Source organism: Pinus tabuliformis, chromosome 2_1 (assembly GCF_031772625.1).
Source record: "Pinus tabuliformis cultivar Carrire ecotype Pingquan chromosome 2_1, CPIR1, whole genome shotgun sequence".
Lineage (NCBI taxonomy): Eukaryota > Viridiplantae > Streptophyta > Pinopsida > Pinales > Pinaceae > Pinus > Pinus tabuliformis.
In genome coordinates this window covers 521783391-521811072 of record NC_142299.1, presented here as the reverse complement: position 1 = coordinate 521811072, position 27682 = coordinate 521783391, and the positions used below count along the sequence as shown (strand labels likewise).

General features: G+C 36.1%; 1 protein-coding gene across 1 annotated transcript; it reads left to right on the top strand.

The window, feature by feature from the left end:
* Nucleotides 1-22368: 22368 nt before the first annotated feature.
* LOC149201245 (putative WRKY transcription factor 34) lies at nucleotides 22369-27407 on the top strand. Its single transcript, XM_089401239.1, has 4 exons — nucleotides 22369-22959; nucleotides 26455-26807; nucleotides 26922-27044; nucleotides 27181-27407. The coding sequence occupies exons 1-4, from the start codon at nucleotides 22369-22371 to the stop codon at nucleotides 27305-27307; spliced, it is 1194 nt and encodes a 397-aa protein (XP_089257365.1). The 3' UTR covers nucleotides 27308-27407.
* Nucleotides 27408-27682: the final 275 nt, after the last annotated feature.

Below are 27682 nucleotides of genomic sequence, written 5' to 3'. Positions count from 1 at the left end.
TATGACACCTTATTTATTCCACTAGGCTATCAATAGGGAGCTTCTTATCACAAAATATTCATCGATTGTGCTCCTTCCACACTTCCCCTGTTTAACCACCTCCACCATAATTTTTCTACACTTTCTTTATTAATTATCTTTGGATCCTCAAGATTGATACCTTCTACACCTTTCGGCTTACAAACTATATTCTAATCCACTAACACCCAATTTATTTTGTCCTCTTCCATGCACCAAATAAAGTTTCTATGTATTTCCCTCATCTTTTGAAACACTACTTTAGGAGATGGGAGGATAGATAATATGTAAACAAAAATTTCTTGTATCACTACACTGATTAGTACAAGATGACCAACTAAGTTAAGAGCCCTGATGATCCATATCTTTACACTATCCTTAAGGCTTGATATAGCCTTTTCTTTGTTAAATTTATTCCAAGATTGAACTGTTGGAGGGACCCCAAGATATTTTTACACGAGGGATCTTGTTTGTAATCCTAATATAGTAGTTAAATTTCTCTGGATAACTATGTCAGCGTTAAAGAAAAAGATCATGGACTCGGAATTGTTATCTCCATACTTGAGGCTAACATAAAATTGTACAAGATGAGATTAAAAGAGAGAGCCTCCTTTATGGTGGGAATACCATGCAACATGGAATCATAAACAAACTATCGATGAATTGTATCCTGACCTTCTTCATATAATTGAAGCCCTCTTATGTCCCATTCTCTGTTAGCGGTAATGATCGCTCTCTTGAGACCTTCCATATTATAAAAATAAGGAAGGTGACATAGTGGCCTCTTATAGAATTCCCCCAGACAAGAAGAAAGGTTTTTCCCGAACCTTGTTTAATAGACTTGAGAAACTAGGTGGTGAAACAAGGGGCATAATCCAACTGATCCATTCCTTTTGAAATCTAAAAGCCCCTAGCAGTACATCCATATACTCCCAACTGATCTTATCATAAGCCTTCAAGAAATATAGCCATATGATCATCCATTTTTTTCCTTGCTCTTGAGAGAGTGGGAAATATCATGCACATGTATCACATTGTCGAGGATATGCCTTCCCTCCACAAACCCAGACCTTTCTTCTGAGATTAGAAATTGAAGAACCATTTTCATCCTATTGGTTGCCACTTTGGATTTGATATTGTATAACACATTAGAGACAGCTATTAGCCTAAATTTATTTGGAGTACTTGCCCTATATTCCTTTAGTATAAGGGTGATAAAAAGGCGAATTTAGAGCCTTCAATATGGTTGTATAATTTTGAGAATATGCGACCACCTCATATATATTGGTTTTAACTATTTCTGAGCATGATTTAAAGAAGTCAATAGTAAATCCATCTAGACTAAGGGCTTTATCATTAAGCATCTTAGTTACTTCCTTAGCCGCCTCTTCCATGTAGACAAGATTATTTAGATTCTTATTATCCTCTTCTGTGATCAGCGCAGGGATGTGCTTTACTATCCTCTCGAAATACTCCATCCTATCCACCTGAGGCTCCTTTACAATTTTTTTGAAATGTTGAACTAGGACTTGTTTAATATCCTGATGTCCTTTGTAGGTATTCCCCCTATCATCCTTAATCTCGAAGATTCGATTGGAGTTTCTATGTGCAATTATTGATCGATGAAAGAACTTAGTGTTCTTATCACCCTCCCTAAGCCATAAAACTTGTGATTTCTGTCTCCATATAATTTCCTCCTGTCTACATTTTTCCTCCCAAAGGTTCAAAATCTTTGTCTCCTCTCTTCTCCTTTCCTCTAAATACCATTATGTCATCAATGTCCTTTGTAACACTTCCATCTTCAGTTCCAAGTCCCTTTTTTCTTGGAAGATATTACCAAATTCCATCTTATTCCACTACTTTAGTTTCAATTTTATATATCTTAACCTTGTGTGCAATATGTACATCTTGGATCCTCTGATTGAGATTGGATCTGCCCACCACTGTTTGATACTTTCCATGAAGGTGGCATGGTCTCGAAAAAATGCCTCAATTACCAACAATCATTTTTTAGGGGTTCCTAACATTGCAGTCATTAATATCACCAACCAATGATTTTATTGTCCACAAGGGAGGAGATTTTCTTCCATATGTATCCCCCCTCCGAAATAAAAAATTTGTCTAACCTTGATGCAACTTGATGTTGCCCTCCATGCTTATTATTCCACATGAAATAGTCATTTGTTATTTCCATATCAATTAGATTAGCATCATCAATGAATCTTTTAAAATATATAGAGACTTTGCCTATGTGTCTCTGGATACCCTTTTCCTCTCATAGGGAGGTTATCATATTGAAATGCCCCCCGGAATCAAGGAGAAGTGGCATTTTCTATTTCTAATCTCTTTATATCTTGAAAGAAACTAAGCTTCTACCTAAATTTGAGCCTTGTGAACATTCATAAACATGAGTGACCCTAGGACCCCTATAACTTGAATTTTCAATGATAAATAGGATCTTGTGGCTTCCACATCAATTAATTTCAGGTCCTGGGGGTTCCACCAGGTCAGCTATCCACCTGCAGAACCTTTTTCTACAACCTCCATAACCTTAAAATACCTACTTAATTTCCTACTTACCTTCATGATATTTTCTACAGAAAACTTTGTTTCTTGCAAAAAAACAAGGTCCAACTATTCCATTTTAATCTTCTTCTTAAAAAGTCTCTATTTCCTCACGCTATTTATGCCTCTTTCATTCCATGTTAAAAATTTCATGATTAACTATGAATATTGGGTACGAGCTTAACCCTCTAATATTACCTTAGTTGATTAACATGGCTCCCGGGTCCTAGAGGGCTACATTGTTGGACTTCGTTCCACTTTTGCAGTGGATGTGTCATGGTGCTAATATTGTCTAAGACCCTGATGCCTCAACTCCCATATCTACTTTGTTTGTATGTGGGGGTTTTTGGCCTCTTAGTTTTTCTTCTTCTCTCATCACATAAAGATATTGGTTCCTATCCATTTGGTATGTTGGGACTACCTCTAGCCCCTATTTTTGGGCTTTCTCCACCATAGTTTAAAGGTCAATTCCTTCTCTTTCTACTACTTCCTTTAGATTTGGGTCCTCTATACCCACTCTTCTTGGGGTCATCTTAGCATCTCCTTCGAAGCATTTTGACAGATACGATATGTCCAAGTTTTTCCCAAGATCTTCTATCTACTACAACATTTCCTCCACTTTACCTACTACATGTTCCTCATTTTTGTCTTATTTTGTCCTGCGATTCTCTAGGTTCTCTTCTGATAGGACTTCAAAACTATTCCTTTGTGCCTTTCTACCTCCTTGATTTCTTTGTTTCTATCTTCGATTTGTCCGTCTCCTTGTGTTGCATCTCACAAAACTATCAACATCCTTTTGTTTTGGTTCTTTCCCCCACTCCTCAGATTTTTCTAAAGGGCACTCTCAGATCAGATGACCATGTTCATGACAACGTTTGCACCTGAAGGAGATATTCTCATAGTCAATGGATTGTAACCATATTTCATCCCTGAATTTCGATTTGATTGCTTTAGGTAGGGCACTAGAAACATTTATTTCCACACAAATTTTTACGTACGATGTATATCTTCCCTGTACCATTTCCTCTGATATCTTAATAAACTTTCCCAACATACCTCCTATGAGCTTTGGGGTCAAACATAGCTATTAATTAAAAGGTAATGAATACAACTTAGCCCAAATTGGCACTCCTGTGAAGGTCTCCTTTTCTCGAGTAAAGTTTTCCATCCACAGTCGCATGTACACTCTATCTAATGCAATGAAGTAGGAAGTTCCATCAAAGATTCAATATCTATCCTCCATATTTGTAAAGACACAGTAAAGACACCCTTTGACCCTAGATGTAGGTCAATCTCCCCTCTTGCTTTCTAATAGTGTTTCATCCATTCACATAATATTTTTTATGTGGGATAGAAGCCCATAAACTTTCATATAATTGCATATGATCATATGCAGTCTCTAAAGGCCTTTGTCTCAGGATTGATGATTAATGTCGTTGGGATTACCACTATTTTGGGCTTACATGGCCCATTGGTCCCTTTTGACTTTTAATGTTGCTACTAATATGCCTAAATCCATATAGTACATTTGTCCTCATCCATTCTTTACTCTGTTAGAGTCAGTGAGTTCTCTCTGTAACCAGTGATCAGATATGCTCTTACAAGGTTTTTGTTAAGGTCTCAATTCAAATTTTTATCATTTCATTAGGTTTTCAAAATAAAATTTTGTCACTAACTAGTGTCTCTAGGTATATTAATACTCCTTTCACCTCCATGGTCAATGGAAATAATCATGGTCAGGTCATTCATTATTGAAAGAGTCCCATAGTCATCATGGTCATCATTCAACTCATTCTTCCATGTTGTGTCATCATTAGGTCATAGGGTCAAAATCATAAGAAATGGGTCATTTCACCATCAAAGTCAACATTTCAAGGATTAGTGATGGAAAACATATCAATAAAGTTTTCAAAAATTATTTTATATTTCCAGTGATGTAATAAGTCCATGTTCTAAAGATGCATGTAAAAGTTCCAAGTTACATAGTTTATCAAAAAGAAAAATGAAAATGTATGGTGGGCTACCCTACCATTATAAAATTGAGCTCTACAACCTATAAAGACTACTTCATTCCACATCTCTCTCATATTCATTTCCAAAGAAGCTCTCATCCACAAAAATTCATTTTCTCAGAATTTTTGGAGGCAAAAACACTCCCAAGGTCTATCTTAACTATTTCGCTGCATTTTATCAGTTTCACTGTGTTTTGTTAGACTTTGCCATGTTTTCTTTTTTCTAGCCCTAACACTGGCTCTAAAAGATTTTCTTCAGAAATTCAAGCGTTTATCAGCCTCTTGCAAGTAATTTAAACATTCTTCATCTCTCCATAAGCTCGTTTCCTTTGTTTTCAAGTTGAAAACCTATTTTTCTCCCTTCACTATTTTTTCACTGTTTCCCTAGTTTGACTGTGTTTTAATTCTCTAGAGCATACCTTATACTCCTTTTCTCCCATTCCACTTCCCAAAATTTCCTTACACCCTTGTTCATCTCCCTAATTTTTCCTACCCCCTTTCCCTTTCCCTAAACCCTCCATATTGTCCTCTAATCCTAATTGCATATTTTCCTAGTTAGGGTTTCACTTGCTCATAGTCAAAATGGAGGAGGAAAGGAAATCCTATAACAAAGGAGGTAAAATATTGAGATATGAACCACTAAACAATGAGTAGCTGATTTCTTCCCATTTGTCTAAGCAATGCTTTGAGAATTTAGACTGTTTAGGGTTTTGTGAGCTAGTTTAAAGGGTCAAATACCATACCAAATTGACTAGTTTGTTTGCCACTCATTTGAGGAGGGATAAGGTCACCATTGTAGGTATTGATTTCACTATTTTAGGTGAAATCATAGTAGCTACTACAGGGATACACAACAATGGAGAAAAATGGTTTAAGAATGATGACTTGGACCTCCAAAACTATCAATATTTCATCAAAGGCCACTATAGACATACTATTAGGAAGGTTATAATGAAATAATTTACATGTGAAGGTAGATTCTCAAGATTGTACAAATACCATGTCATATTACTCATGCATTTCACATGGGTAATGCCACTAAACCTAGCCTACTACCTCTACAAAAGTTTGGCTAAGATGGAAAAAAAGGTGCAGCATAGGAAGAGTGACCATTAAAAGAGCCTTTTCCACCATGCCCTCATCAATATTATTGTATTTCATCATTTGACTCAAAATAATATCACTTGGGAAACTTTCATTCAGTCATATGTTCTTTTGTCTTCTACTAGTCAATTTGAAAGCCGTAGTACATCATGAGTACCACCTAAGCAAGTGAAAGGTAGTTCATCAAGCAGACATGAAGTTGAAAGGATACTTAGGCCTGAAGTAACTTAGACATATCAGAAAGAAAGGAGTCTTGTGTTTAATCCACATCTTGAGGAATGGGCCAAGATTACATTAGAAACATGAGCAAAGCAGGGATCACAATCAGAGCATGAAGCACCATTAGAGCATGAGGAAACATTTCATCTTGACACTGACATGGTTGATTTGAAGGCTAATGAGGAGAATAAGGAAATGGAGAAGGTCATCATGGAGAAATATGTTGAGATAGAAAGTCTCAAGGACAGTTTATCAAAGGCAAACTTCATGATTTCATTCTTAGAGCAAGAGAATCAGTAGTTGAAGGTAAATCAACTTGTTTTGGAAAAACATGAGGTTTATTTTTGCAAAGAAGATATAAAGGGAAATACAGTGATGGATGCATATGTTTCAAATGAACATCAGGAACAAGTAGCAAGGGAAATGCCAAGGACTAGAGGCCTCAAAAGAGCACTTCAACAATAAAGAGAGCAGATGACTTCTACTGACCTAATTGCAATAGATATCAATGAAGATAGAGAATTTTTTCCTTACAAGGTGAACTATCACTTGGAGAAGCTTCTCAAGAGGGATAACAAAGACAATAGGTTTCCAAGACACATGGATTCCCATTATTACACAAGGATCTAGATTGCTAGGGTTAAGGTCACAGAGTTAAAGAAGAAACTTAATGAAACCCTAATGAAGAAAAAAGGGAAGGTAAAGTTATATTTGCTTGATGATGCCTCCCTCATAACATCGCATAGCACTTGATGACAACACATACCAAGTTTGAAGATTTTTGAAGGAATTTTGGTCTTTTGAGATTTTTTTCATATTTTAGCACAATCATGGAGAAGAAAATGCAGTGTGCTCCACACTGCGCTTTTATTGGATACCTCAAAATTACCTCATTCTTATATTTATGGATTTATCATGGTTCATACATAATTTTTTCCCTAAGGGGAACATACTTTCATCAAGATTTTACAGGTGAAAAATTCCCAAAACCATAAAAAAACCACCTTTCTGCCACTCTGCCGAAGACCACACTGCGTTTTCCTGAGTACTTATGGGAGAATGCATTTTTGAGGGGCTAGGAGTAATATTTTTGAGCTTCTGAAGAGACCATATTGTAGTGGACATCCTCATCTTTCCAATGAACCATCAAGATTAGAATTTGGACTTCAATAAGGCCTACAAAAACCATTATTGCCAAACTCATTGCATTTTTGGAGAAATTCATTGTGTTTTTGTGTGTGGCAATTTTTCTCCATTTTGGTGAGTTGGATTCGAATTTCTATGGTATAATTGATTAATACTAATGTAAATCTGATGTAATAGTGAGTAATTAGTCTTTTTAAAGTTTTTTTTTTTTTGATGTAAATTTAGCCTCATTTATGAGAGTGGTTTGAGTCAAAGTTAATTGGAGGAGTTGTGTTAACCTCCCTAGTCTTTAGGGTTTTGGCTGGACACCTCATGCTATAGTTCCTAAACTCATGTATTTGACCCCTAAGAGTAGGGAGATGTTCTTTTAGTCTTTATGTATCATTTTCTCAGTCATAGAACAGGTTGGACATCTAAGGAGAGAACTACTGTAGCTTTTACTTAAACATCTTTTGGAAATCAAAGGATGCAATTTGCAGCTATTATCTAGGAATTCATGTGCAATAAGTTTTTGAAGTTTTTTTCTCTGTTATAGCTTTAAATGAAATATATTCATCCTACCTTTCCATTCATTATTTCTTCAGTGATTTTCCTTAAGGTTTATAAGCAAAATTATTTGCATAAAGCTCTATTTTGATGGGAATATCATTGTGTTATTTTCCTTCTTGCTTAATGAATTCATAATGTACATGCTTATTAATACTATTTGTTTCTTCTAAACACTAAACTACACTCACAAACCCTAAATCCATCACAAAATTATTTCTACCTTGCTCTTCCATATCCTTGCTATTGTAACCATTTGATCCTTTGACCTAGCTACCTAGTTTTTCTCCCTTATCCATGATCAAACCCTAAAAAATTTCAAACCCTATCTGAGCCTAGTATAACTAACTTGAAATCCTTTCCCGTTCCTGTCATCTATGGCTATGAATTCATAGAGAGATCCCTCTTTGGTTTAGTAGAGCTAGTTTCTCAATCGTAAGTGGTTTGAGGTTACCTCCTTTAGTATCCCTTCTTAGCCTTGGGATATTGTGGAGGATAACATTTTGGCGTTGTTGTCGGGGAAATTCAAGTTCATATTTTCCCTGGGAAATAACGACAAGTATGTTGGAAATATTGATGGGGGGATGAATCAGTATTTCTTTTTCCCACTATTATTTTACCAGTTAAAACATATATATTCAGAACACAAGATGAACATTAAGAATAAATTCTTGTCTTAATATAAACTATGTAGTAAAATAGATACAATATATAGATGGTCACAAACAGTTACCAAGCTCCAACTTGGACTTTGGTGAGGCTCCAACCTCTAGAGCACCAACTCTATTTTTCCAAGACACCAATCTTGGACTTAGGAGCACCAACTCCCAAGGACTTCAATCCTTCCTGCTTCTGAGGCATCAACCCCAAGGACTCAAATCCTTCTTGCTTCTGCGGCACCAGCCCCAAGGACTCCTATCCCTCTTGCTTTTGAGGCACTAGCCCCAAGGACTCCAATCCTGTTCAGTTCTGCTCTTAGAACTCTTCTCTGCTCAGTTTTTTCTATTTGCAGCTTCACTGTAGTCTCCAAACTACAGTATCAATGACAACCAGTCTTCTGTTGAAGTAGTCTTCCCAATTCTTCATACTGCCCACATAGAGTGTCCAGTACCCTTCATGACTTCTGATAATGTCTTCACGCAGCTTTAGTCAGTCTACTGTTAGCTGAACTAAGCTCTGCATAAAGAACAACTTCTTGTTCAAGCTTATGATCTTAGCTGGCTGCTTCTCCCCTTCGACTATCTGCTGTCTTGTTAGCCCTGCTGCCCTCTTTCTGTTCTACTGCATCCTCTCACTACCTCTGTCTCCTCCAGCTTATTTCCACAGCGTTCAACAGCCTTCAATAGCATTCACCGCTACTGCTTCTGCTATCTCACATTCTCATTTTGTTTGCAATAACAACAGAAACCACAGTCTTCTGTTCTTGCTGTTTTTATGCATTCCCGTGCCTCTGTCCATTCGTTTCCTCTTACACGACCTCTTAGACTTCCTCAACGCTCGTTGTCATTTCCTCTTCGATTGCTTGCTTCTTCGGCTTCCCGAATTTCCGTTTCCTCTGTCTATCTGAGCGTTCCAATATTCATAGGACACGTTCAATCAATGGACATGTTCAAGCGATCCACCGAAGAACACATCTTCCCAGTTAAAACTGTAACAGCGCTGCTTCTCCAATGATTGCAGGCATACACAGAGTTTTGTTTCATTTAACAGATAGCCACGTCCAATGGAAATTTGTATCGCCATGAATCAGCCTCTTGAACTTTAGTTCAGGCCTCTTGAACTATCGGGAGCATTATTGTATTGCATTTCTACTTCCAAACCCTACGTAGGTCAAATATCAAATTACACAGGAATATGATAAAAACACAGGCAAACACTAAAGGGCAGACTTTAGAAAATATTACACTCATATTTATTTCTGTATCGAATCCGTGCTTAAATCACAATAGGAGGTTCCGTGAGATCCTTTATATCAACACCCATTACTCCGCTGATGGTCGATCTGATGGACTGGATGCGATATGGTATTAAACCATAATTTATATGCCCGTCGGGTCCACATGCTTATCGCAATCGGCGATCGTAAGTCGGACAACCCTTTGTGTAGCATAGCGATGGGCAGATACGATATGGTATTTAACCATGCTTTATATTACTATCGGGTCCGCAGCCTTATCACAATTGGCGATCGCAAAGGGGTCGCTTAACATTATGTGACTTCGCTCCAAATTCCCGATGTGATAATTGATATCAGCGATCACAACATATCGGTAGTCGCAGTCGCAGCATCGGGTCCACTCTTGCGGATGCGATATGATATTAAGTTATATTGATATACCCTTCGGGTCCATGTGTATATCGCAATCGGAGATTTCGGGAGTGATATCCCTTTGAGACCAGCAACATAGCGGATGCGATATTACATTTAGGCAGTTTATAATGGAGCCGCGGGTCTGTGTTATTATATCGCCTCTCTATATATATACTCCTCCGCTCTTTGTATGCCTCCATTATACTTTGTTTATATATATATATATATATATATATATATATATATATATATATATATATATATATATATATATATATATATATTGCTCCGCTTATGAACCTTACTATTGCCATATGCAATATGCGATAGCTCTACTCCTCCGATAGAGTATCCTTTGGCCCTGTTGCAATGATAGTGTATATAGCTCTCTCTATATATGAATTTTATGAGTTTTGGCCTCCGATATATGAGTTTATGGCATATATGGCTCTGTTTGCTGCATTTGCTCCTCCGATGGCTCCTCTTGCTCCGATATGCTCCAATAGCTCCTCTTCTTTGGGTTTTCTCCTCCGATGGCTCCCGATAGCTATTCTGCTCCTGATGGTTGTATATGAGTTCTGCTCCTGATAGGCTCCTGATAACTCTGTCTACTTCCTTTATGGCTCCGATAGCTCTGTTTACTCCTTTGTTGCTCCGATGGCTGTTCTTTCTCTATGCTCCTTTGATCAGTCTCTATGTGCTCCTCTTCGTTGGCATATATATGGCTACTCTTGTGGTGCTTCAAGCTCTGTTAGCTCCTTTGATGGCTCTGTGTGCTCCTCTCCTCTCCATCTGCTCCTCCTCTATATATTACTCCTCTTGGCTCCTCTTACTCCATCTGCTCCTCTCGGTCCGATAAGTCTGTCTACTCCATTTGCTCCTCTTCTTTGGCTCCGATATGCCTCCTTGCTCTGATATACCTTTTTTGGCATATATATTACAGGGAGCGTTCCTCTTGCTTTGACGTGGCTCTCCGATGGCTTGGTTTGCTCCTCTTGGCTCCATTTGCTCTTCTGGCCTGGCAGTGTCTTTCAAAGACCTCCTTGCATATATGTTTATTTCTGCATATATATATATATATATATATATATATATATATATATATATATATATATATATATATATATATATATATATATATATATATATATGGCTCAGCTATCTTGATGGCCTTGCTCCTGTCTCTTCATGAATCTGCTCTGCATCCCCTTGGCTTCATGTCATCCTCTAGTATCCAGAATATTGCCATATTGACATTAATGACAACCTAGTTCAACAAAGTATCAAATCTGATTCTTGATGGTGAACAGTGATCAAACACAGAAAGGCTATGAATCTTTCACCTGGTGACTCAAGTGTCAAAGAATCCAAAGGTTTAGAATTTTCATGGCGACTCCATTGTTCAAAAAATAGTAAAGTTTGAAGAAATTATTGGTGACTTAACTGATTTCAATATGGATTCAACTACTTGAAGGTATGCTCCTATGAATCATGCTCACATTCCTGGTTTTCCAAATCAATTTCTTGCATACATTGGAAAACTAATTTGCCAAATTCATAGATGGAAACGAGGATGAGGCTATTCTACATCTAATAAAATTTCATTGGCATATACATAAGCTTGGGGTTACCTTTCATGAGGATTGTTTGATGAAAATGTTTATGTCTACCTTAGAAGGAAAAGCAAGATCATGGTATGAAGATTTGAGGCCAGGTAGCTTATTCTCTCTTAAAGAATTCCACACCACATTCTTTGCGTTTTATGGAAAATATCATCTTTCATTCTTACTGATCGAATATTGTTGTGAATCATGTGAAAAATTCATTCATTACCTTGAAGAGAGTTTTGGTGATGAAGAATGTCTAGATTATGAGATCATAGAGGCCCTTTATGAATTTTCTTCCCAAACATAAAATAAGAGAGATTAGCTTCTTTGATACAAAGGATCATACTTGGCACAAAATAGCCTCCTCTTTGATTGATGAAGAAACAAATGACGAATATTGTCTAGATGCTCATAAATATTCCCCACATGAAACAATTCTAGTAACAACACAACACACTGATCAGCTAGAGGTTAAAGAAGAAATTCAGAAGCCTGAAACTAATCAAGAAGATGAGAATAATGAAAAAGAAAGGGTTATTTTAGATCCCATGGGTGTAAACATTAGCAGTGTGATTGTCGAACAAAATGATCTTGTAAATCATCAGGTAAAATTAATTGAGCATATCATTGAAGAATCATTTGTTGATTTACAATAGTCTTATGATCCACAAGAACATCTCCAACACATAATATTTTCTTCCATGATGAAAGATCAATCAGATTTGAATGATGAAAGCCAATTTTTATTTCATGATTCTAATGATGAGTTGCAGTGGCCTTGCCAACTTCTATGTGATCTAGTTAATGATGAAGGCATCCTTGTTGCATATGATCTTGATGTTGTCTTTGATGAAATTCAAGAAAATTCAGAGCCCTTATTTATTGTGGATGATGAGAGTGAAAAACAGTTTGCTCTCATTCTGTTTGATGGGAATTGATTTCAACATATAAACAAACCAACATTGTGGAATAAGGTTTGTTTTGCTTCTTTTAATCATCCAAAAGATATTATGTTGCCAGATTTCCATGATCCTGTCGTGATTTTGTTGCAGTCATTAGTAGAGGAACAATTTTCCAAGTTTGTGAATACATGTATTAAATCCAGAGGAAAATTTGAGTTGCCACTTTTGGTTTCCTTCTTCCTACTCAAGGAAAGTGTGAGTAGGATTCAAGTAGCCATTTGTTGGATTGGTTACACTGGAGGGATCATATCACATGATTGTATATATATATCTTCAGCAGGTGGCTGGTTATCATCATGATTTGAACCCCAGAGTGAAGGTCCTAAGATCCCAATGGTCTGCTACCATAAGTAAGTTTAGTCAGTGTGTTTTTTATAGTCAAGCTAGTTCAGTTAGTCAATCAATCTTTAGTTTGAGTTTAGTCTTTTCATTTTGACTCCATTTCGAATGAATAATGCTACTTGGTCTATGGTGTTCTCGACATCTCCAAGGAGCTTCCATCTCAAGCTTGAGCCAATGTTAGTGTCATTCAATTCTGCCAGTCACCAGTGATCAAATATGCTCTTACAAGGTTTTTGTTAGGGTCTCAAGTCAAATTTTTATCATTTAATTAGATTTTCAAAACAAAATTTGGTCACTCGATAGGTGTGTCTAGGTCTATTACTACTCATTTCAACTCCATGGTCAATGGACATCATCATGGTAAGGTTACTCATTGTTGAAAGAGTCTCATAGTCATCATGGTCATCATTCAAATCATTCTTCCACGTTGTGTCATCATTAGGTCATAGGGTCAAAATCATTAGAAATGAGTCATTTCACCATCAAAGTCATCATTTCAAGGAGTAGTGATGGAAAAAGCGTCAATAAAGTTTTCAAAATGTGTTTTATATTTTCAGTGATGTAATAAGTTCATGTTCTAAAGGTGCATGTAAAAGTTCCAAGTTACATAGTTTTATCAAAAGAAAAATGAAAATGTATGGTGGGCCACCCTACCATTATAAAATTGTGTTCTACAACCTATAAATACTACTTCATTCCACCTATATCTCTTATATTCATTGCTAAAGAAGCCCTCATCCACAAAAATACATTTCCTCAACATTTTCAGAGGTAAAAACACTCCCAAGGGCCATCTTAACTATTTCACTACGTTTTATCAGTTTCATTGCGTTTTGTTAGACTTCATTGCATTTTCTTTGTTCTAGCCCTAACGCTGGCTCTAAAAGGTTTTCTTTAGCAATTGAAGTGTTTATCAACCTCTTGCAATTAAGTTAAACATTCTTCATCTCTCCATAAGCTTGTTTCCTTTGTTTTCAAGATGAAAACCTATTTTCTCCCTTCGCTGCTTTTTCTCTATTTTGCTAGTTTGACTGTGTTTTAATTTGCTAGAGGAGACCTTCTACTCACTTTCCCTCATTCCACTTCCCAAAGGTTCCTTACACCCCTTTTCATATCCCTAAATTTTCCTACCCCCTTTCCCTTTCCATAAACCCTCCATCTTGTCCCCTCATTCTAATCCCGTGTTTTCCTAGTTAGGGTTTCACTTCTGACAGTCAAAATGGAGAAGGAAAGGAAATCTTGTAACAAAGGAGGTCAAATCTTGAGATATGAACCACCAAAAACTCAGGAGCTGATTTTTTCCCGACTATCTAATCAATGCTTTGAGAATGTAGTGTTTAGGGTTTTGTGAGCTAGTTCAAAGTGTCAAATACCATATGAAATTGACTAGTTTGTTTTCCACTTATTTGAGGAGGGATAAGATCACCATTGCAGGTATTACTTTCACTATTTCAGCCGGAATCATAGAAACAGACAGAGGGATACCCAAAAATGGAGAGAAATGGTTTAAGAATTAGGTTTTGGACTTGCAAAACTATCAACCTTTCATCAAAGGCCACTACAGACATACTATTAAGATGGTTTTTTCATTTATACAAATCCTTGAAAAATTTTCTCCATTGATGAAAGTTATAATGAAATACTTTACATGTGAAGGTAGGTTCTCAAGGTTGACAAATACCATTTTAGATTAATGCATTTCAGAGGGGAAAAGCTAGTAAACCTAGCCTACTACCTCTACAATAGTCTAGCTAAGATGGAAGAAAAGGTGAAACATAGGTAGACTGGCCATGAAAAAGCCTTTTCCACCATACCCTCATCAAGATTATTGTATTGCATTAGGTGACTCAAAATCAAAGCATTCGAGAAACTTTTATTTAGTTAGATGTTCCTTTGTCTTCTACTAGTCAATTTGCAAGCCCTAGTAAATCATCAACATCACATAAGCAAGTGAAAGGTAGTTCATCAAGAAGACTTGGAGGTGAAAGTATACCTAGGCCTGATGTAACTCAGACATATCATAAAGGAAGGAAGCTTGTGTTTAATCCACATCTTGTGGAAGGGGCTAAGCTTATGTTAGCATCATCAACAAAGTACGGATTACAATCACAGCATGAAGCACCATCACAATATGAGGAAACATTTCATATTGACAGTGGCATGGTTGATTTGAGGGCTAATGAGGAGCATAAGGCAATGGATCAGGTCATCATGGAGGAATATACTGAGAGAGAAAGGCTCAAGGACAATTTATCAAAGGAAAACTTCATGATTTCATTCTTAGAGCACAAGAATTAGCAGATGAATGTAAAGCAACTTATTTTGGAAAAGCATGAGGTTTATATTGGAAAAGAGGATATAAAGGGAAAGGAAGTGATGGTTGTAGAGGTTTCATATGAACATCAGGAACAGGTAGCAAGGAAAAGGGGAAGGATGAGAGGCCTCAAAAGAGCACTTGAACATCAAAGAGAGTAGATGACTTTTATTGACCTAATTGCAGTAGAGATCAATGAAGATCAATAATTTTGGCTTGAAAAGGTGAATTGTCACTTGGAGAAGCTTCTCAGGAGGGCTAACAAAGATAATAGGTTACAGAGGCACATGGATACCCATTATTACACAAGGAACTAGATTGTTAGGGTTAAGGTCAAGCTCGTAAAGAAGAAACTCAATGAAACCCTAATAAAGAAAAAAGGGAAGGTAATGTTAGATTTTCTTGCTGATGCCTCCCTCATAGCATCTCATAAGACTTGATGACCTCACATACCAGTGATGAAGAGTTTTGGAGGATTTTTGTTTTTGAGAAATTTTGCATATTTTAGCACAATATGGAGAAGAAAACGCAACGTGCTCCATGCTGTGCTTATGTTGGAGACCTCTAAATCACCTGTTTCTTCCATTTCAATATTTTTCATGGTTCATACATCAATTTTTCTGTGAGGGGAACATACTTTCAACAAAATTTGACACGTAAAAAAGTCCAAGAACCATAAAAAAAACCACCTTTCTCACATCCTCTTGAAGGCCAAGCTGTGTTTTCTAGGGTACATGTGGGAGAATGATTTTTTTTTTAGGGGCTAGGAGTAATCTTTTTTTATCTCTGAAGCATCCATCTTGTAGTACACATCCTCATCTTTCCAATGAGCCATCAATATCGGAATTTGGACTTTAGGAAGGCCTTCAAAAACTTGTTTTTCCATATTCACTATGTTTTCTCGAGTTTCACTTCGGTTTTACGTGTGGAAGTTTTTCTCGAGTTTGTTAAGTTGGATTCAAATTTCTATGGTATCTGTGATTAATATTAATGTAAAGATGATGTAATAGTGAGTAATTAGTCCTGTTTAGCAGGGCTAGCTACTAAATCAAAAGTGGTTTGAGGTTACCTCCTTCGATTTCCCTTCTCAACCTTGGGATACTGTGGAGAATAACATGCCATTCCCTCTAAGGTCACCTACTCTAGCTGCTCATTGGTTGTTTCCTAACACACCTTCTGTTGTAAACCTCAAACCCACCATGAACCCCTTCCCTTTGTTTTTTACCACATTCTAATAGGAGGGAGCCCTACTCCCTCCCCTTCTAAACACCATCTACTTCGAATCCTAATCGTACTTGCAAAAAAACCCTTGCTCAATGAAAACTATGCTATTTTTCTCCTCTTTTAATGCACTATTCTATCAATATATTTTTATAAATGAATTTGTTTAACAATTATTTCTATTTCTTTCATACATATTTTAATAGAAGATAAACTAATTATACACCCCAATATTTTATTAACTTTATACTTTATTATATTTATTTCTTTAAAATCTTTTACACATCACTTTTTTCAATATTATAATTTTTTTAATTTGTAATAAAATTTATGAATAATTTTATTTTTCACAAATATCTAATTTCATTAACATTTATTATTTTCCATTTTATAAAATTTTATTATTTAAGAAATTTGGTTTACTTTCTTTTAAAAATCTATAAATTATCAAACATATAATTTTTCATCTATCAAAGAAAAATCAATATCTTTAAAAATAACTTTAAAATAATTTCAATTTCAATAATTTTATTTATAAAAGAACTTTTAATATATATATGTTGATGATGAGGATGATGGTTAACGTCCACTGAGACCAAACTTTGGTCTATTGGACCTAAAGAAACAAATTATTTAGTTTGATTTAAGATTTTATTCCTATGCTCAAAAATCTTGGAGAGAAGCCTCGTGAGCTCACTATAATTTTGACATCGTAAACGACTAGGAAGGTCACTATTGCAACAAATATTATGAAACTGGGATCTAATGTGGTTGTACATGGGGCACTCTAAGAGGAAGTGATTTTCATCCTTGATGTTCATATTCTCAAAAAGATGGCAAATCCTTTCCATCCATGGTGTTTTAGGAACTTCCCAATGACTCGTTTCACGATGGAGGTCATGAGAGTTTGTTCTAATCTTGGATATATTAATTTTCTTCTTTGAGCTAGTTAAAATAGAGATATACTTTTGATCTTCTATGGTGGGGTTGACGACCTTCTTATAATATCTTAATTTTCTTTTAACTGCTAAATCATTCTCACACCACTTTTTTTCTTTGAACTTAGAAGTAACAATATTTTTAATGTTATTAATGTTTTCCAATGCATCATTCTCGTCGATTTCCCAATGGTTTAACGAGGCCCTAGGGTCTTTATACCAACCTCGTTTGATCCATAGGTGGTTTTGGTTGGAATTTAAAGCTAGCTTAGGGAGTCTATGGTCTCCTATATTATTGATCTTGTGCTTGTACAACAGAATCCTAGTCATAGCTAGGCTCTTGATAGGGGAAGGACCCACTTCTATAAGGAGAATATGATAGGGTGTATTAATTTCAATTTTAAGGTTATATGTTATAAAATGCTTCTCGATTTGCTCAATCTTTCTCAAGGATTCTCTAGAGATGCTACAACCCCCAACCTCACATCCATATAATATAACAAGAGTGACTAAACTTTGAAATAGGAACTTCTTTCTATCCCACATTACGAGGTTTTCCGTACAATTATTTCCAAGACCAAAATAAGCTTTCCACCCCCCATTAATCCTCTTCTCAATGCTATAGTTCGAGGTACGCTTATGATGAATATCAATTCTTAGGTACTTGTAAGAAGACACTTCCTCCAATTTACTATTTTCATACATAAATTAGCGTAAGTATCCTTCTTGGATTTGATAATCATAACTTTTGTTTTGTTAGTGTTAACAGTCATACCCATGGTAGAGCAAAAATTCTTAAGAAGTCTAAGTTGAGAAATCCTTAAGAAGTCTAAGTTGCTTATCAAGATCACATGGGCACCTTGCGAGAAGAATAATATTGTCAACATAGAGAAGAATGATGAGGACCATCCTAGCTAAAATCATGCCAACAAAGCCTGCTTCCTCTAAACAACCTTCTAACTTGTCGATGTAAATGCCAAATAGGGTGGGGGAGAGGGGGAAACCTTGTTTAACTCCGATATTACACTTAAAATCTTTTGATCACCCCTCATTGCTCTTCAACTTGGCAATTTCATTCTCGTATAACCTTATAGTGACACCTCTCAACTTGAAAGGAACCTTTAGCTCTTGTAATCTATTTCACAGGTTGTTTCTAGGAACCGTATCGAAAGCCTTTCTAAAGTCCACAAAGCAACAAAAGGGATTGGATTTATCATTGCGGCATTCCTCCACAGTGATCCTAAGCGTAATGAGGTGGTTCGTTGTTGAGTGATGCCTTATTAAACGTGCTTGGCCTTTAGCCCTCTTACCTTCACTTTCAAGCCATATGCTAAACTTGTTTTCGAGAATAGTATGATATAACTTGGCTAAGAGAGGGATGATCATAATAGTTCGATAATTAGAGGCATTATTTGCATCCCCACTTTTAAAAATAGGGATAATGATACTCTCAGTCTATGGTTTAGGGAACCCTTGTTTGACTACTTGATTGAAAAGTTATTTGAAAAAAATGTATTGGAAAAAACTATTTCATCTATAATTTAAACTAAAACTATATTCTATGATATGAGAATACATGCATCTTAATTTATTTTTTATTATTTTTTATTATTTAAATGTTTTGTATAATTTCTTCTTTTTCTTTTTAGATTTTTTTTTTATTTTGACCCATATGATCAAAATTTAAATTTTGATGAAAGACTTAGATTTACATATCATAGTGGGATGAGCTTTGCGCACAATAAACCATTTTAAATTAAATAAGTATTTCATACTATACATTACTAATTGATATCAATTTCTTTATTAATTGAGATTATATTTTTAATTATATAAATAAGTTAAGAATATCAAAAGCTCCATAATATTTAATGTGTATACAAATAACATCTCAAATTTGTTATTTTTAATCATTTTTATTCATATTTTTAACAATCTCATTAATAAATATAACAAAAAAAAATCAAAGACATAAAATATTAATGTATAAATATAAATATTTTTTTTAAATTACATTAATTAAAATGACTTAGTCTAATTAAAGACAATTTTCACTAAAATCTCGCAATATAATTTCAATATTTTATTAGCATAAATACATTTAACACCCTTGAAAATTAGTAGAAAAAGAATTATGGAAATTAAAAAATTTAAAATCGAGTTTTAAAAAATTGATTTTGATTTAAAGTGAAATTTTTAAAAACTGATTTTGAGTAAAACTAACAAGAAAAATACTCTTGAAAAATGTCTTTTATTTAGACTAAGCCTATTAAAATTAATTATCCTTTTTAGTTTCCTTGGGTTTTTTGTGTCTAAATTTTGGTCTAATTTATCCAAAACTATACAAACAGTTATTAAAATAACAATTTTAATTGATAAAGCATTCACCATAAAAAAGCCCTAAAGTTTTCATTATAACCCACAAAAAAACAAAAAATATTACTAAAAACAACTCCTTTTTAATTTATTTAAAAAATTCCATACCCATTATATGAAACCATTTATACAAATTTTAAAAAATTCCATACCCATTATAGGAAACCATTTATATAAATTTGAAAAGTTACATCTTGAACTCACGAGTTCCTCTCATGATACCATACATTTATTATTATGAACCAAATCTAAAGCCTATTTATCTCCTGCGGCTCGATCTGCTCCTGCGGCTCGATCCCTCGACTCGATCTCGTGCGGCTCTAGTGGGATCGATCTTCTGCGGCTCTTCTACGGCATCGATCTTCTGTGGTTCTGTGGTTCGTATCGGCAGGAGAAAGTCATTGTCTACCCTTCGTATATTAAAGTTCTTCTGCGGCATTATTGTCTGCAGATCGATCTGCGGCTCCTGTTCGCTGATCTGCGGCTCATGTTCGCTGAAGTGTCCATATCTCACGCAATCAGTCGCTCCTGGGCTCCTGTTCGCTGTCCTGCGGCTTTTCGCTGTGGGCATATTTTATGCGGTTCCTGTTCGCTCCTACGGCTCCTGTTCGCTGTGGGCATACCTGCAGTTATCACCGTGCCTGCAATCCTGTGATCAGCGCCTCAAATATGAACAGAGACTGGTTTTCTAGAAGGGGTCTGGGGCAGCCTCTTCGCTGCGCTTTCGTTTGAGGGTTTCTTCTGCACGCTTCTAGCAGTCCAAATCGCAGACTAATTCTTTCGGTGATTACTACGTTTTGACTTGAATCTCACACTCTGCTAGGGTTGTCTTGTTCCCGAGTTCGTTTCTGATATTGTTCGTGGTTGCAGATTTAATATTCTGGGCTATTTCTTTCTTTGCGGCTGGGTTCTAATCCTCTATAGCTAGATCTAAACCTAATCTTTTCCGACTAGATCTAGATCTAATCTTTTGCTTTTTTCTTCTACGGCTGGGTTCTACATGCAAGTAAAATATGGCTTCGAGCTTCGCGAAAATAGCTGCTGGCTCAGTGTCGTCAGCTCTTGGAGGGCAAGCTCCTGCCCATATTGTGAGTGAAGCCCGAGCACCCACTTTCCAGGTGGTCCAAGCCTCACTCGATGAGGCTTTGAAGTTTTCTGAAAGTGCCCTAATTTGTCGGTTCAATGGTTTTTGGCCGCGACTAACAGCTCTCCACAATTGGATCTCGGAGGTATGGAAGCCTGTAATTTCTGATGAAATTAATATCTACCCCTGTGCTAGGGGTTTCTTTATAGTAGATTTTGAAAATATTGAAAGCAGACAATGTATTCTGGATTCCGGCCCTTGGTTTTGGGAAAAATCAGGCCTATTCATGAAGCCATGGAACCCATCATTCAATCCCTCAACAGGAGTGATAACCTCAGCACCAGTTTGGGTAAGATTGCCAAGCCTACCCTTGCATCTCTGGAATCTCTCCTCGCTAAAAGCCATTGGAAATGCAATTGGGAAATTCTACTCGTGTCCAGAAACAGAGGAATATGCCAGAACCACCTATGCACGCATTTGTGTGGAAATGGACTTCAGTGCCGGATTGTCCTCTTCCGATGTCGATCCTGCTTTGACACAGGGCATCTAGCCAAAAATTGCCCAAAAGCCTCCTAGAAAAAAAAAAAGCCACCACAGATCTACTTGGTGGGAAGGAGCACAAAAGGAACACTACACTGTCATGAAAGAAGAATACTCTAGAGAAAACTGTGAATCACAAGAAATTGAATCACAAGAAATTGGGCAAGACAGAAACAACTCTCAAGACAAGCATGGAGAAAGCCCTGCCCAACAACAAAAAAATGCACTTGACAGCCCCTCAAGTATCAATAGTTATGAGGATTCAAATATCGTGCAAAATAAATCTTCATTTAACAACAAATCAGATCGCGTAGACCAAACCTCTTCTCCGACTATCTTCAAAAGGACGAACACAATTGATGCCGAAGCTAAGACACCATTGTCTCAAGAACCAGAAGAGATGAAGGAGATGCAAGATAAAGGAAGTTGGAAGACCGTAGAGAAAAAAGAGAGAGCTACAACACCAATCTCGCCAAAAAAGACGAGGAGCGAGACAATTAAAAATTAAAAATATTATAGGTCCGATAGACCAATTTGGTCTCATTGAACGATAACCATAACCATCATCATATTCCATGATGTGAATACATTTATTATTATGAACCAAGTCTAAAGCCTATTTATCTTCAATGATGTGAATACATTTTTTTAAATTGTAACTATTATTTAGTTTCCATAACGCGCGATAAATTTATTATTTTTAAAGCCTATTTATTTTCCATGATGTAAATACATTTTTTAATTATAACCCCAATGCAAATATAGTTACAAGGAGGTATCGAATTTTAACCAACGACCCAATTTTCTAGATTTTCAACCATCAAAATAATCATTAATTATTATCTTAAAACGAAGAATTAAAAAAAACATTAAATAATCATTGATTATTATTTAAAAAGCAGAGAAGAAAATAAAGCAGCCTCGCTAACAGTCGTGAGTTATTTATCGGTGTAGGTCGACTTATTTTTGCTTTCTGCTTTGCCATTTCTGTTATCTCCATTTTGCATTTCTGTTATCTACATTGCCTGGGTTGAAAACCCAATTCCCCCTTTAAAAAAGACCAATGAGTAAGTATGAATATAATACTGGGACACCAGAATGGAGCTCACCTGGTATCATTCCAGATTGTTTCAGTCACCTCGGGGGAGATGTTCTGAACCCTTCTCACTATAGTCCTGCGTCAGTCTCAAACTTTCCACTGGGTATAATGAACAACGACCATAATTCTCAGTCACCGGAATGGATCTTGCCTGGTATTATTCCAGTTTGCTCCAGTTATCAGGAGGGACACGTGCAGAACCCTTCTAATTATAATCCTGCTTCAAACTCCATCTTTTCAATGGGTATAACGAATCACTACTATAACAATAACTGTGTACATCCTCCACATATTTTGGACAGGTCGAACCAGTCTATCACTGGCCCTGGCAACATCTCTCCGGAACCAATCAGTATGACGAATGGTGGTTTCGTAGGCAGGGTTGCTGACACCATAGATGCGAGAAGTGGGTCGTCTATTTCCCCACTTAATGCCGCTCGGTATGAAAACACGCAGTGGCCGCGTATGCCAACGTCGCATTCAAATTTGTTGGTAATACCACCTGGTATCGATCCTGCCACCTTGCTGGACTCTTCGGATGCCTCTGATGAGCAGGTCAGTTGCTTTGACGAGTTTTTTTTAGGGTTTGAAAATGAAGAGTTTTTCTAACGTGTTTGTTGAGTTTTGTTTTTCTAACGTGTTTGGTTCTTTAGAAAAAAATTAGTGTCCGATGAATCAATGTGTTATTCAGAGATTAAGTTCATTTTTTCGTCAAAAAAAGAAAAAAGTGATTACAATGTCTTTTTCTCTTATACATTTTTTACAAAATACCTTTCACTTTTTTGTCACTTTACAGTAAATATAAACTTAGAGCATATTCCTACTAATCTATCATATCCCCATTATCCCCTACCATACTATTTTGAAAATCTATTAGCTAACTTCTAATTTTGTTGTGACTGGATCCCACTTACAGGATCTCAATAGTTCTTTCATTAATCACTGCACCTGAAAACATGGAAGTAAATCAAACTTGTTTCTGCCTCAATGCCCCTTTTTGATAACATGTCTGCAACCCGATTTTGTTCTTAGTACACACCCATATTTAATCTGTGGAAGGTTAATTCTGTTGTGACTGGATCCCCCTTACAGGATCTCAATAGTTCTTTCATTAATCACTGCACCTGAAAACATGGAAGTAAATCAAACTTGTTTCTGCCTCAATGCCCCTTTTTGATAACATGTCTGCAACCCCATTTTGCTCCTAGTACACACCCATATTTAATATGTGGAAGGTTAATTCTGTTGTGACTGGATCCCCCTTACAGGATCTCAATAGTTCTTTCATTAATCACTGCACTTGAAAACATGGAAGTAAATCAAACTTGTTTCTGCCTCAATGTGCCCCTTTTTGATAACATGTCTGCAACCCCATTTTGTTCCTAGTACACACCCATATTTAATCTGTGGAAGGTTCTGCTCCAGGTTACGGATAAGCCTCATCCATGCAAGTTATTGGATTCAATTGAGTGAATCCTTGTACCCAATCAATGACACTTTTTGAGTCCCCCAATATCTTTATGGACTGAATACCCAACCATTTTACACATAGAAGGGTCCCCCACAGTGCTACCATTTATTCAAAAGTGTTCTACCACTTCCTCCTTCCCACCAAAAGTGATAAAACTTACCAAGTTCCACTACTATATATGCCCAATATCCACATTTAGATTGTATGCACTCCCCATCAAAGAATCCCACTGTCATTTCACTCCAAATGTCAATATACTTGGGAATGCCTCTGTGGACATTCATAATACTTGGTCCAATCTCCAATCTCCCCAAAGTATGCAGTAGCCTTAATAATAGTTGTGCTTATGTCTGGTTCTTGTTGCTCAAAGAGATTTTTGTTTCAACATCTCCATATCCCACAAAAAATATAGAATGGTAACCTCCAATGTTGTTTATGTGTGTTGAACCATGAAGATAGAACTCAGTGATAGATCTTGTAGGCACCTACCTTTGATGTTGAGTAGTGACATTATTCCATCCCAAATAACACTTGCAAATGGACATTTTATAAATAGATGACAAGAGTCCTCCAGCCCATCATAGTGAACAAATGCCTGGTGAGTGTTGTCCTCTATGCATTAATATGTCACAAGTGAGCACTCTGTTGTGGAGAACAAGCCAATTGAAACATTTCAGCTTCATGGGTATGTACTTCAAATGTATCTACAGGAAATCTTGAATATATATCCTTAACAACAATTTGTCCCTTTTTTAGTGTGCCCACACAACACAATTTATCCTCTACTTAGGACAGAAAGGCTCTAGTTTGATATAAACATTGGAGGTAATCCTTCCATTCTATGCCCCAACTCCCTCTCAATGCCATAGTAACTGCACTCTTCCATGTGCCAGTACTCTTCCATGTGCCTCTTCCATGTGCCAGTATTAGCTGCTAGATATGGGTAATACCCACTTGAGCTAAATGATAAATTAGCAGGGCCTAAATTGAGTGGTATCCATCCATACCCTTGATGGCATCGGTGGTATTCATCCATACCCTTGATGGCATCCAAATTTATCTGAATCTGACAACCATGGAAAATCTACCATCTCATTCTAGCAAGGAGCCACTATTTAGGTTTCATCATACTATTTAGTTTTCAGTCCCATCTCTAATCCATTGGGTGGAATCACAATGATGTATGTATTTCCTTTTCATGATGTTTTGCCAAATACCTATGCCACATAATGCCCCCAAACATGATTTTGTGACCAATGAAAATCTAACCTAAATTTTGTCAATCTTATGAATTATTTCCTTGGGAAGTATATACAAATGCATCCAGTAGACTCACAAGTTCTGTAAGACAGATTTAATAAGGGTGAGTATGCCCCATAGAGAAAGCCATTTATTTTGCCAAAAGAAAAATTTCTTCTCAATTTTTCTTATCAGCCACTAAGAGTCTTTATTCCTAATTTATTTTGTTTCAGTGTGTATCATAGGTATTGGAAATCTTCATCTATTTGAATCTTTGCAATTTCAAACATATGAAAAATCTCCATAATAAATACTGCAACTTGTTTTATCTTTGTTCATAAATAAACATGTAGCCATACCAAATTCATTTAGAATAACATAAATTTGACTCCATTCTTCTTTGTTATTCTCTCCACCTAGTAGCAGATCATCCACTAACATCCTGTGAGTACTATATATGTCTTCTGTTAGGTTGATCCCTTTAATCAAAACCATATTCCTTGCTTCCTTGATTTTCCAACTCAGTTAGTCAATTACAACTATGAAGAGTAATGGAGACAAGGCAAATCCTTGTGGCAGCCCCCTTGATGATTTGAAGAAGGTGGTGGGTAGGCCATTGATGATGATAGAAAAATTTGCCCTCACAACACATGCCATGATCCATATAATATTCTGGTGACTGATGCCAATCTTATATAGCCCTATGAACTCCCAATCAATACAATGGTAGGCTTTATTGAGATCAATCTTCATAAGACTGGGATTTAATTTTTGGGTCTTGATAGAATGAAGGCATTCTTCATATTCTTCTTGACATGATGAAACTCTACCTAGTGGAAATTCTCATTTTGCATTTTTATCCTTTTTAAAATTAGAAGTTGAACATGATAGATTTTAGCTACTTGTTAGATGATGATTGATGATGGAATACCCAAATACATCAAGCCCCTGATTTTCTTAAAAATGAGTAACTCTAGCCCCTGCTACAGTGCCAAATATACAACTTAGTTATTTGTAACACTCTCTAGACCCAAACATAGTGAAACTCAATTTTTTTAATCAAAGGTATAAATAACCTCTCACTCTCCTAACTCCCTTATAAATTTTATATTTTTCTGAAATAAATTAAATTACTTAATTTTCATGTGCTGTTAAATGAAAATCATAAGTTCATTTTCACTTCACATAAAAAAGATTAGAATTATTTCAGAATGAACTTTCTGACCATTATAAACCTTTCTTAATTTTTGACAATGTGGTTGGCATATGAATCGTCCATTGAACAGGTAGAGTCATCCACCCATGATATCTTATCAGTAAAACATTGTTTGTATGATCAGGATCAGCCTTCAAGTCCCGAGAATGATTCAGGGCTCAAAGTTTGTGAAGATATGGCTTCACCATATTATGAAGACGGATATAAGTGGAGGAAGTATGGGAGAAGGTTGATTAAAGGCAGCGGTTACATTCGCCACTATTTCAAATGTCCATACTCAGACTGTCAGATGAAAAAGAGAATAGTATGCTTTCAGAATGGCCAAGTGACGAAGATTGAATATGAAGGAGATGTTCATGAACATCCAAAGCCACAACAACCTCCCACAATGGCAGTTGGTGGTACCGTTGAACCCTGCAATCAACTCTTCTCAACCAGTGATCCAAATTTTACTGATGTCGAGTACTCAATGCCCAGGTGAATTCTTAAATCTATTTTTACCTTCTTTTGATGTTTGCATGCCTTTATGCGCTATAAAATCTGTACAAAAAAATTATAAATTCATTTGTGTGGGTGGTGGTCAAATTACAGGAGTGTAGATGATGGAGGGGAAGAACACGTCCTACAAATAATCAGTGAACATGATTTTCTAGATGATGGATATCGATGGCGGAAATATGGAACCAAACATATCAAGAAAAATCCGAATCCAAGGTATGGATGTGCTGTATATATTTGTTTCAAGTTAATAATAATAGATATTAAGTAATGAATCTTTGAACAATATTACTGTCTAATTTATTTCTTTGTGAGTTACCCGGATTATAATCTATTTCTTCTTGGAATACAGAGATTATTATAAATGCACAGAACAAAAGTGCGTCGTCAGGAAATATGTCGAAAGGAGTTCACGGAATCCAGAAGCACTTATTATAGGTTATCGAGGCAAGCATAACCATGATCCACCGAATTCGTAAAGGTCCTTCAAGAGAGACATCAGCTCATTTCAACTAACTCAATTGCATGGGTTGAAAGGGATGTTATAACTTAACTCAATTGCATGGGTTGAAAGGGATGTTATAACTTATGTCAGACATTACAGTAGTTTCTTTTTAATTTTAATAGTGGGAATTACGGATGATATTATAGCAGTTTTTTTTAATTTTAACTAAGGGAAATTTACGGGTATATGTAACCCCCAGTTAATTGCTAGTGTTTAAATTAAAAACAGTAAATTTAACTATTGGTTATGGTTATTGGTTATGGTTATGTTTGGTAAAACTGTATAATTATTATTGTTGTTACTGTTTCAATTAATTATAGTTATAATTGTTTGGTTGCCAACTAGTGTG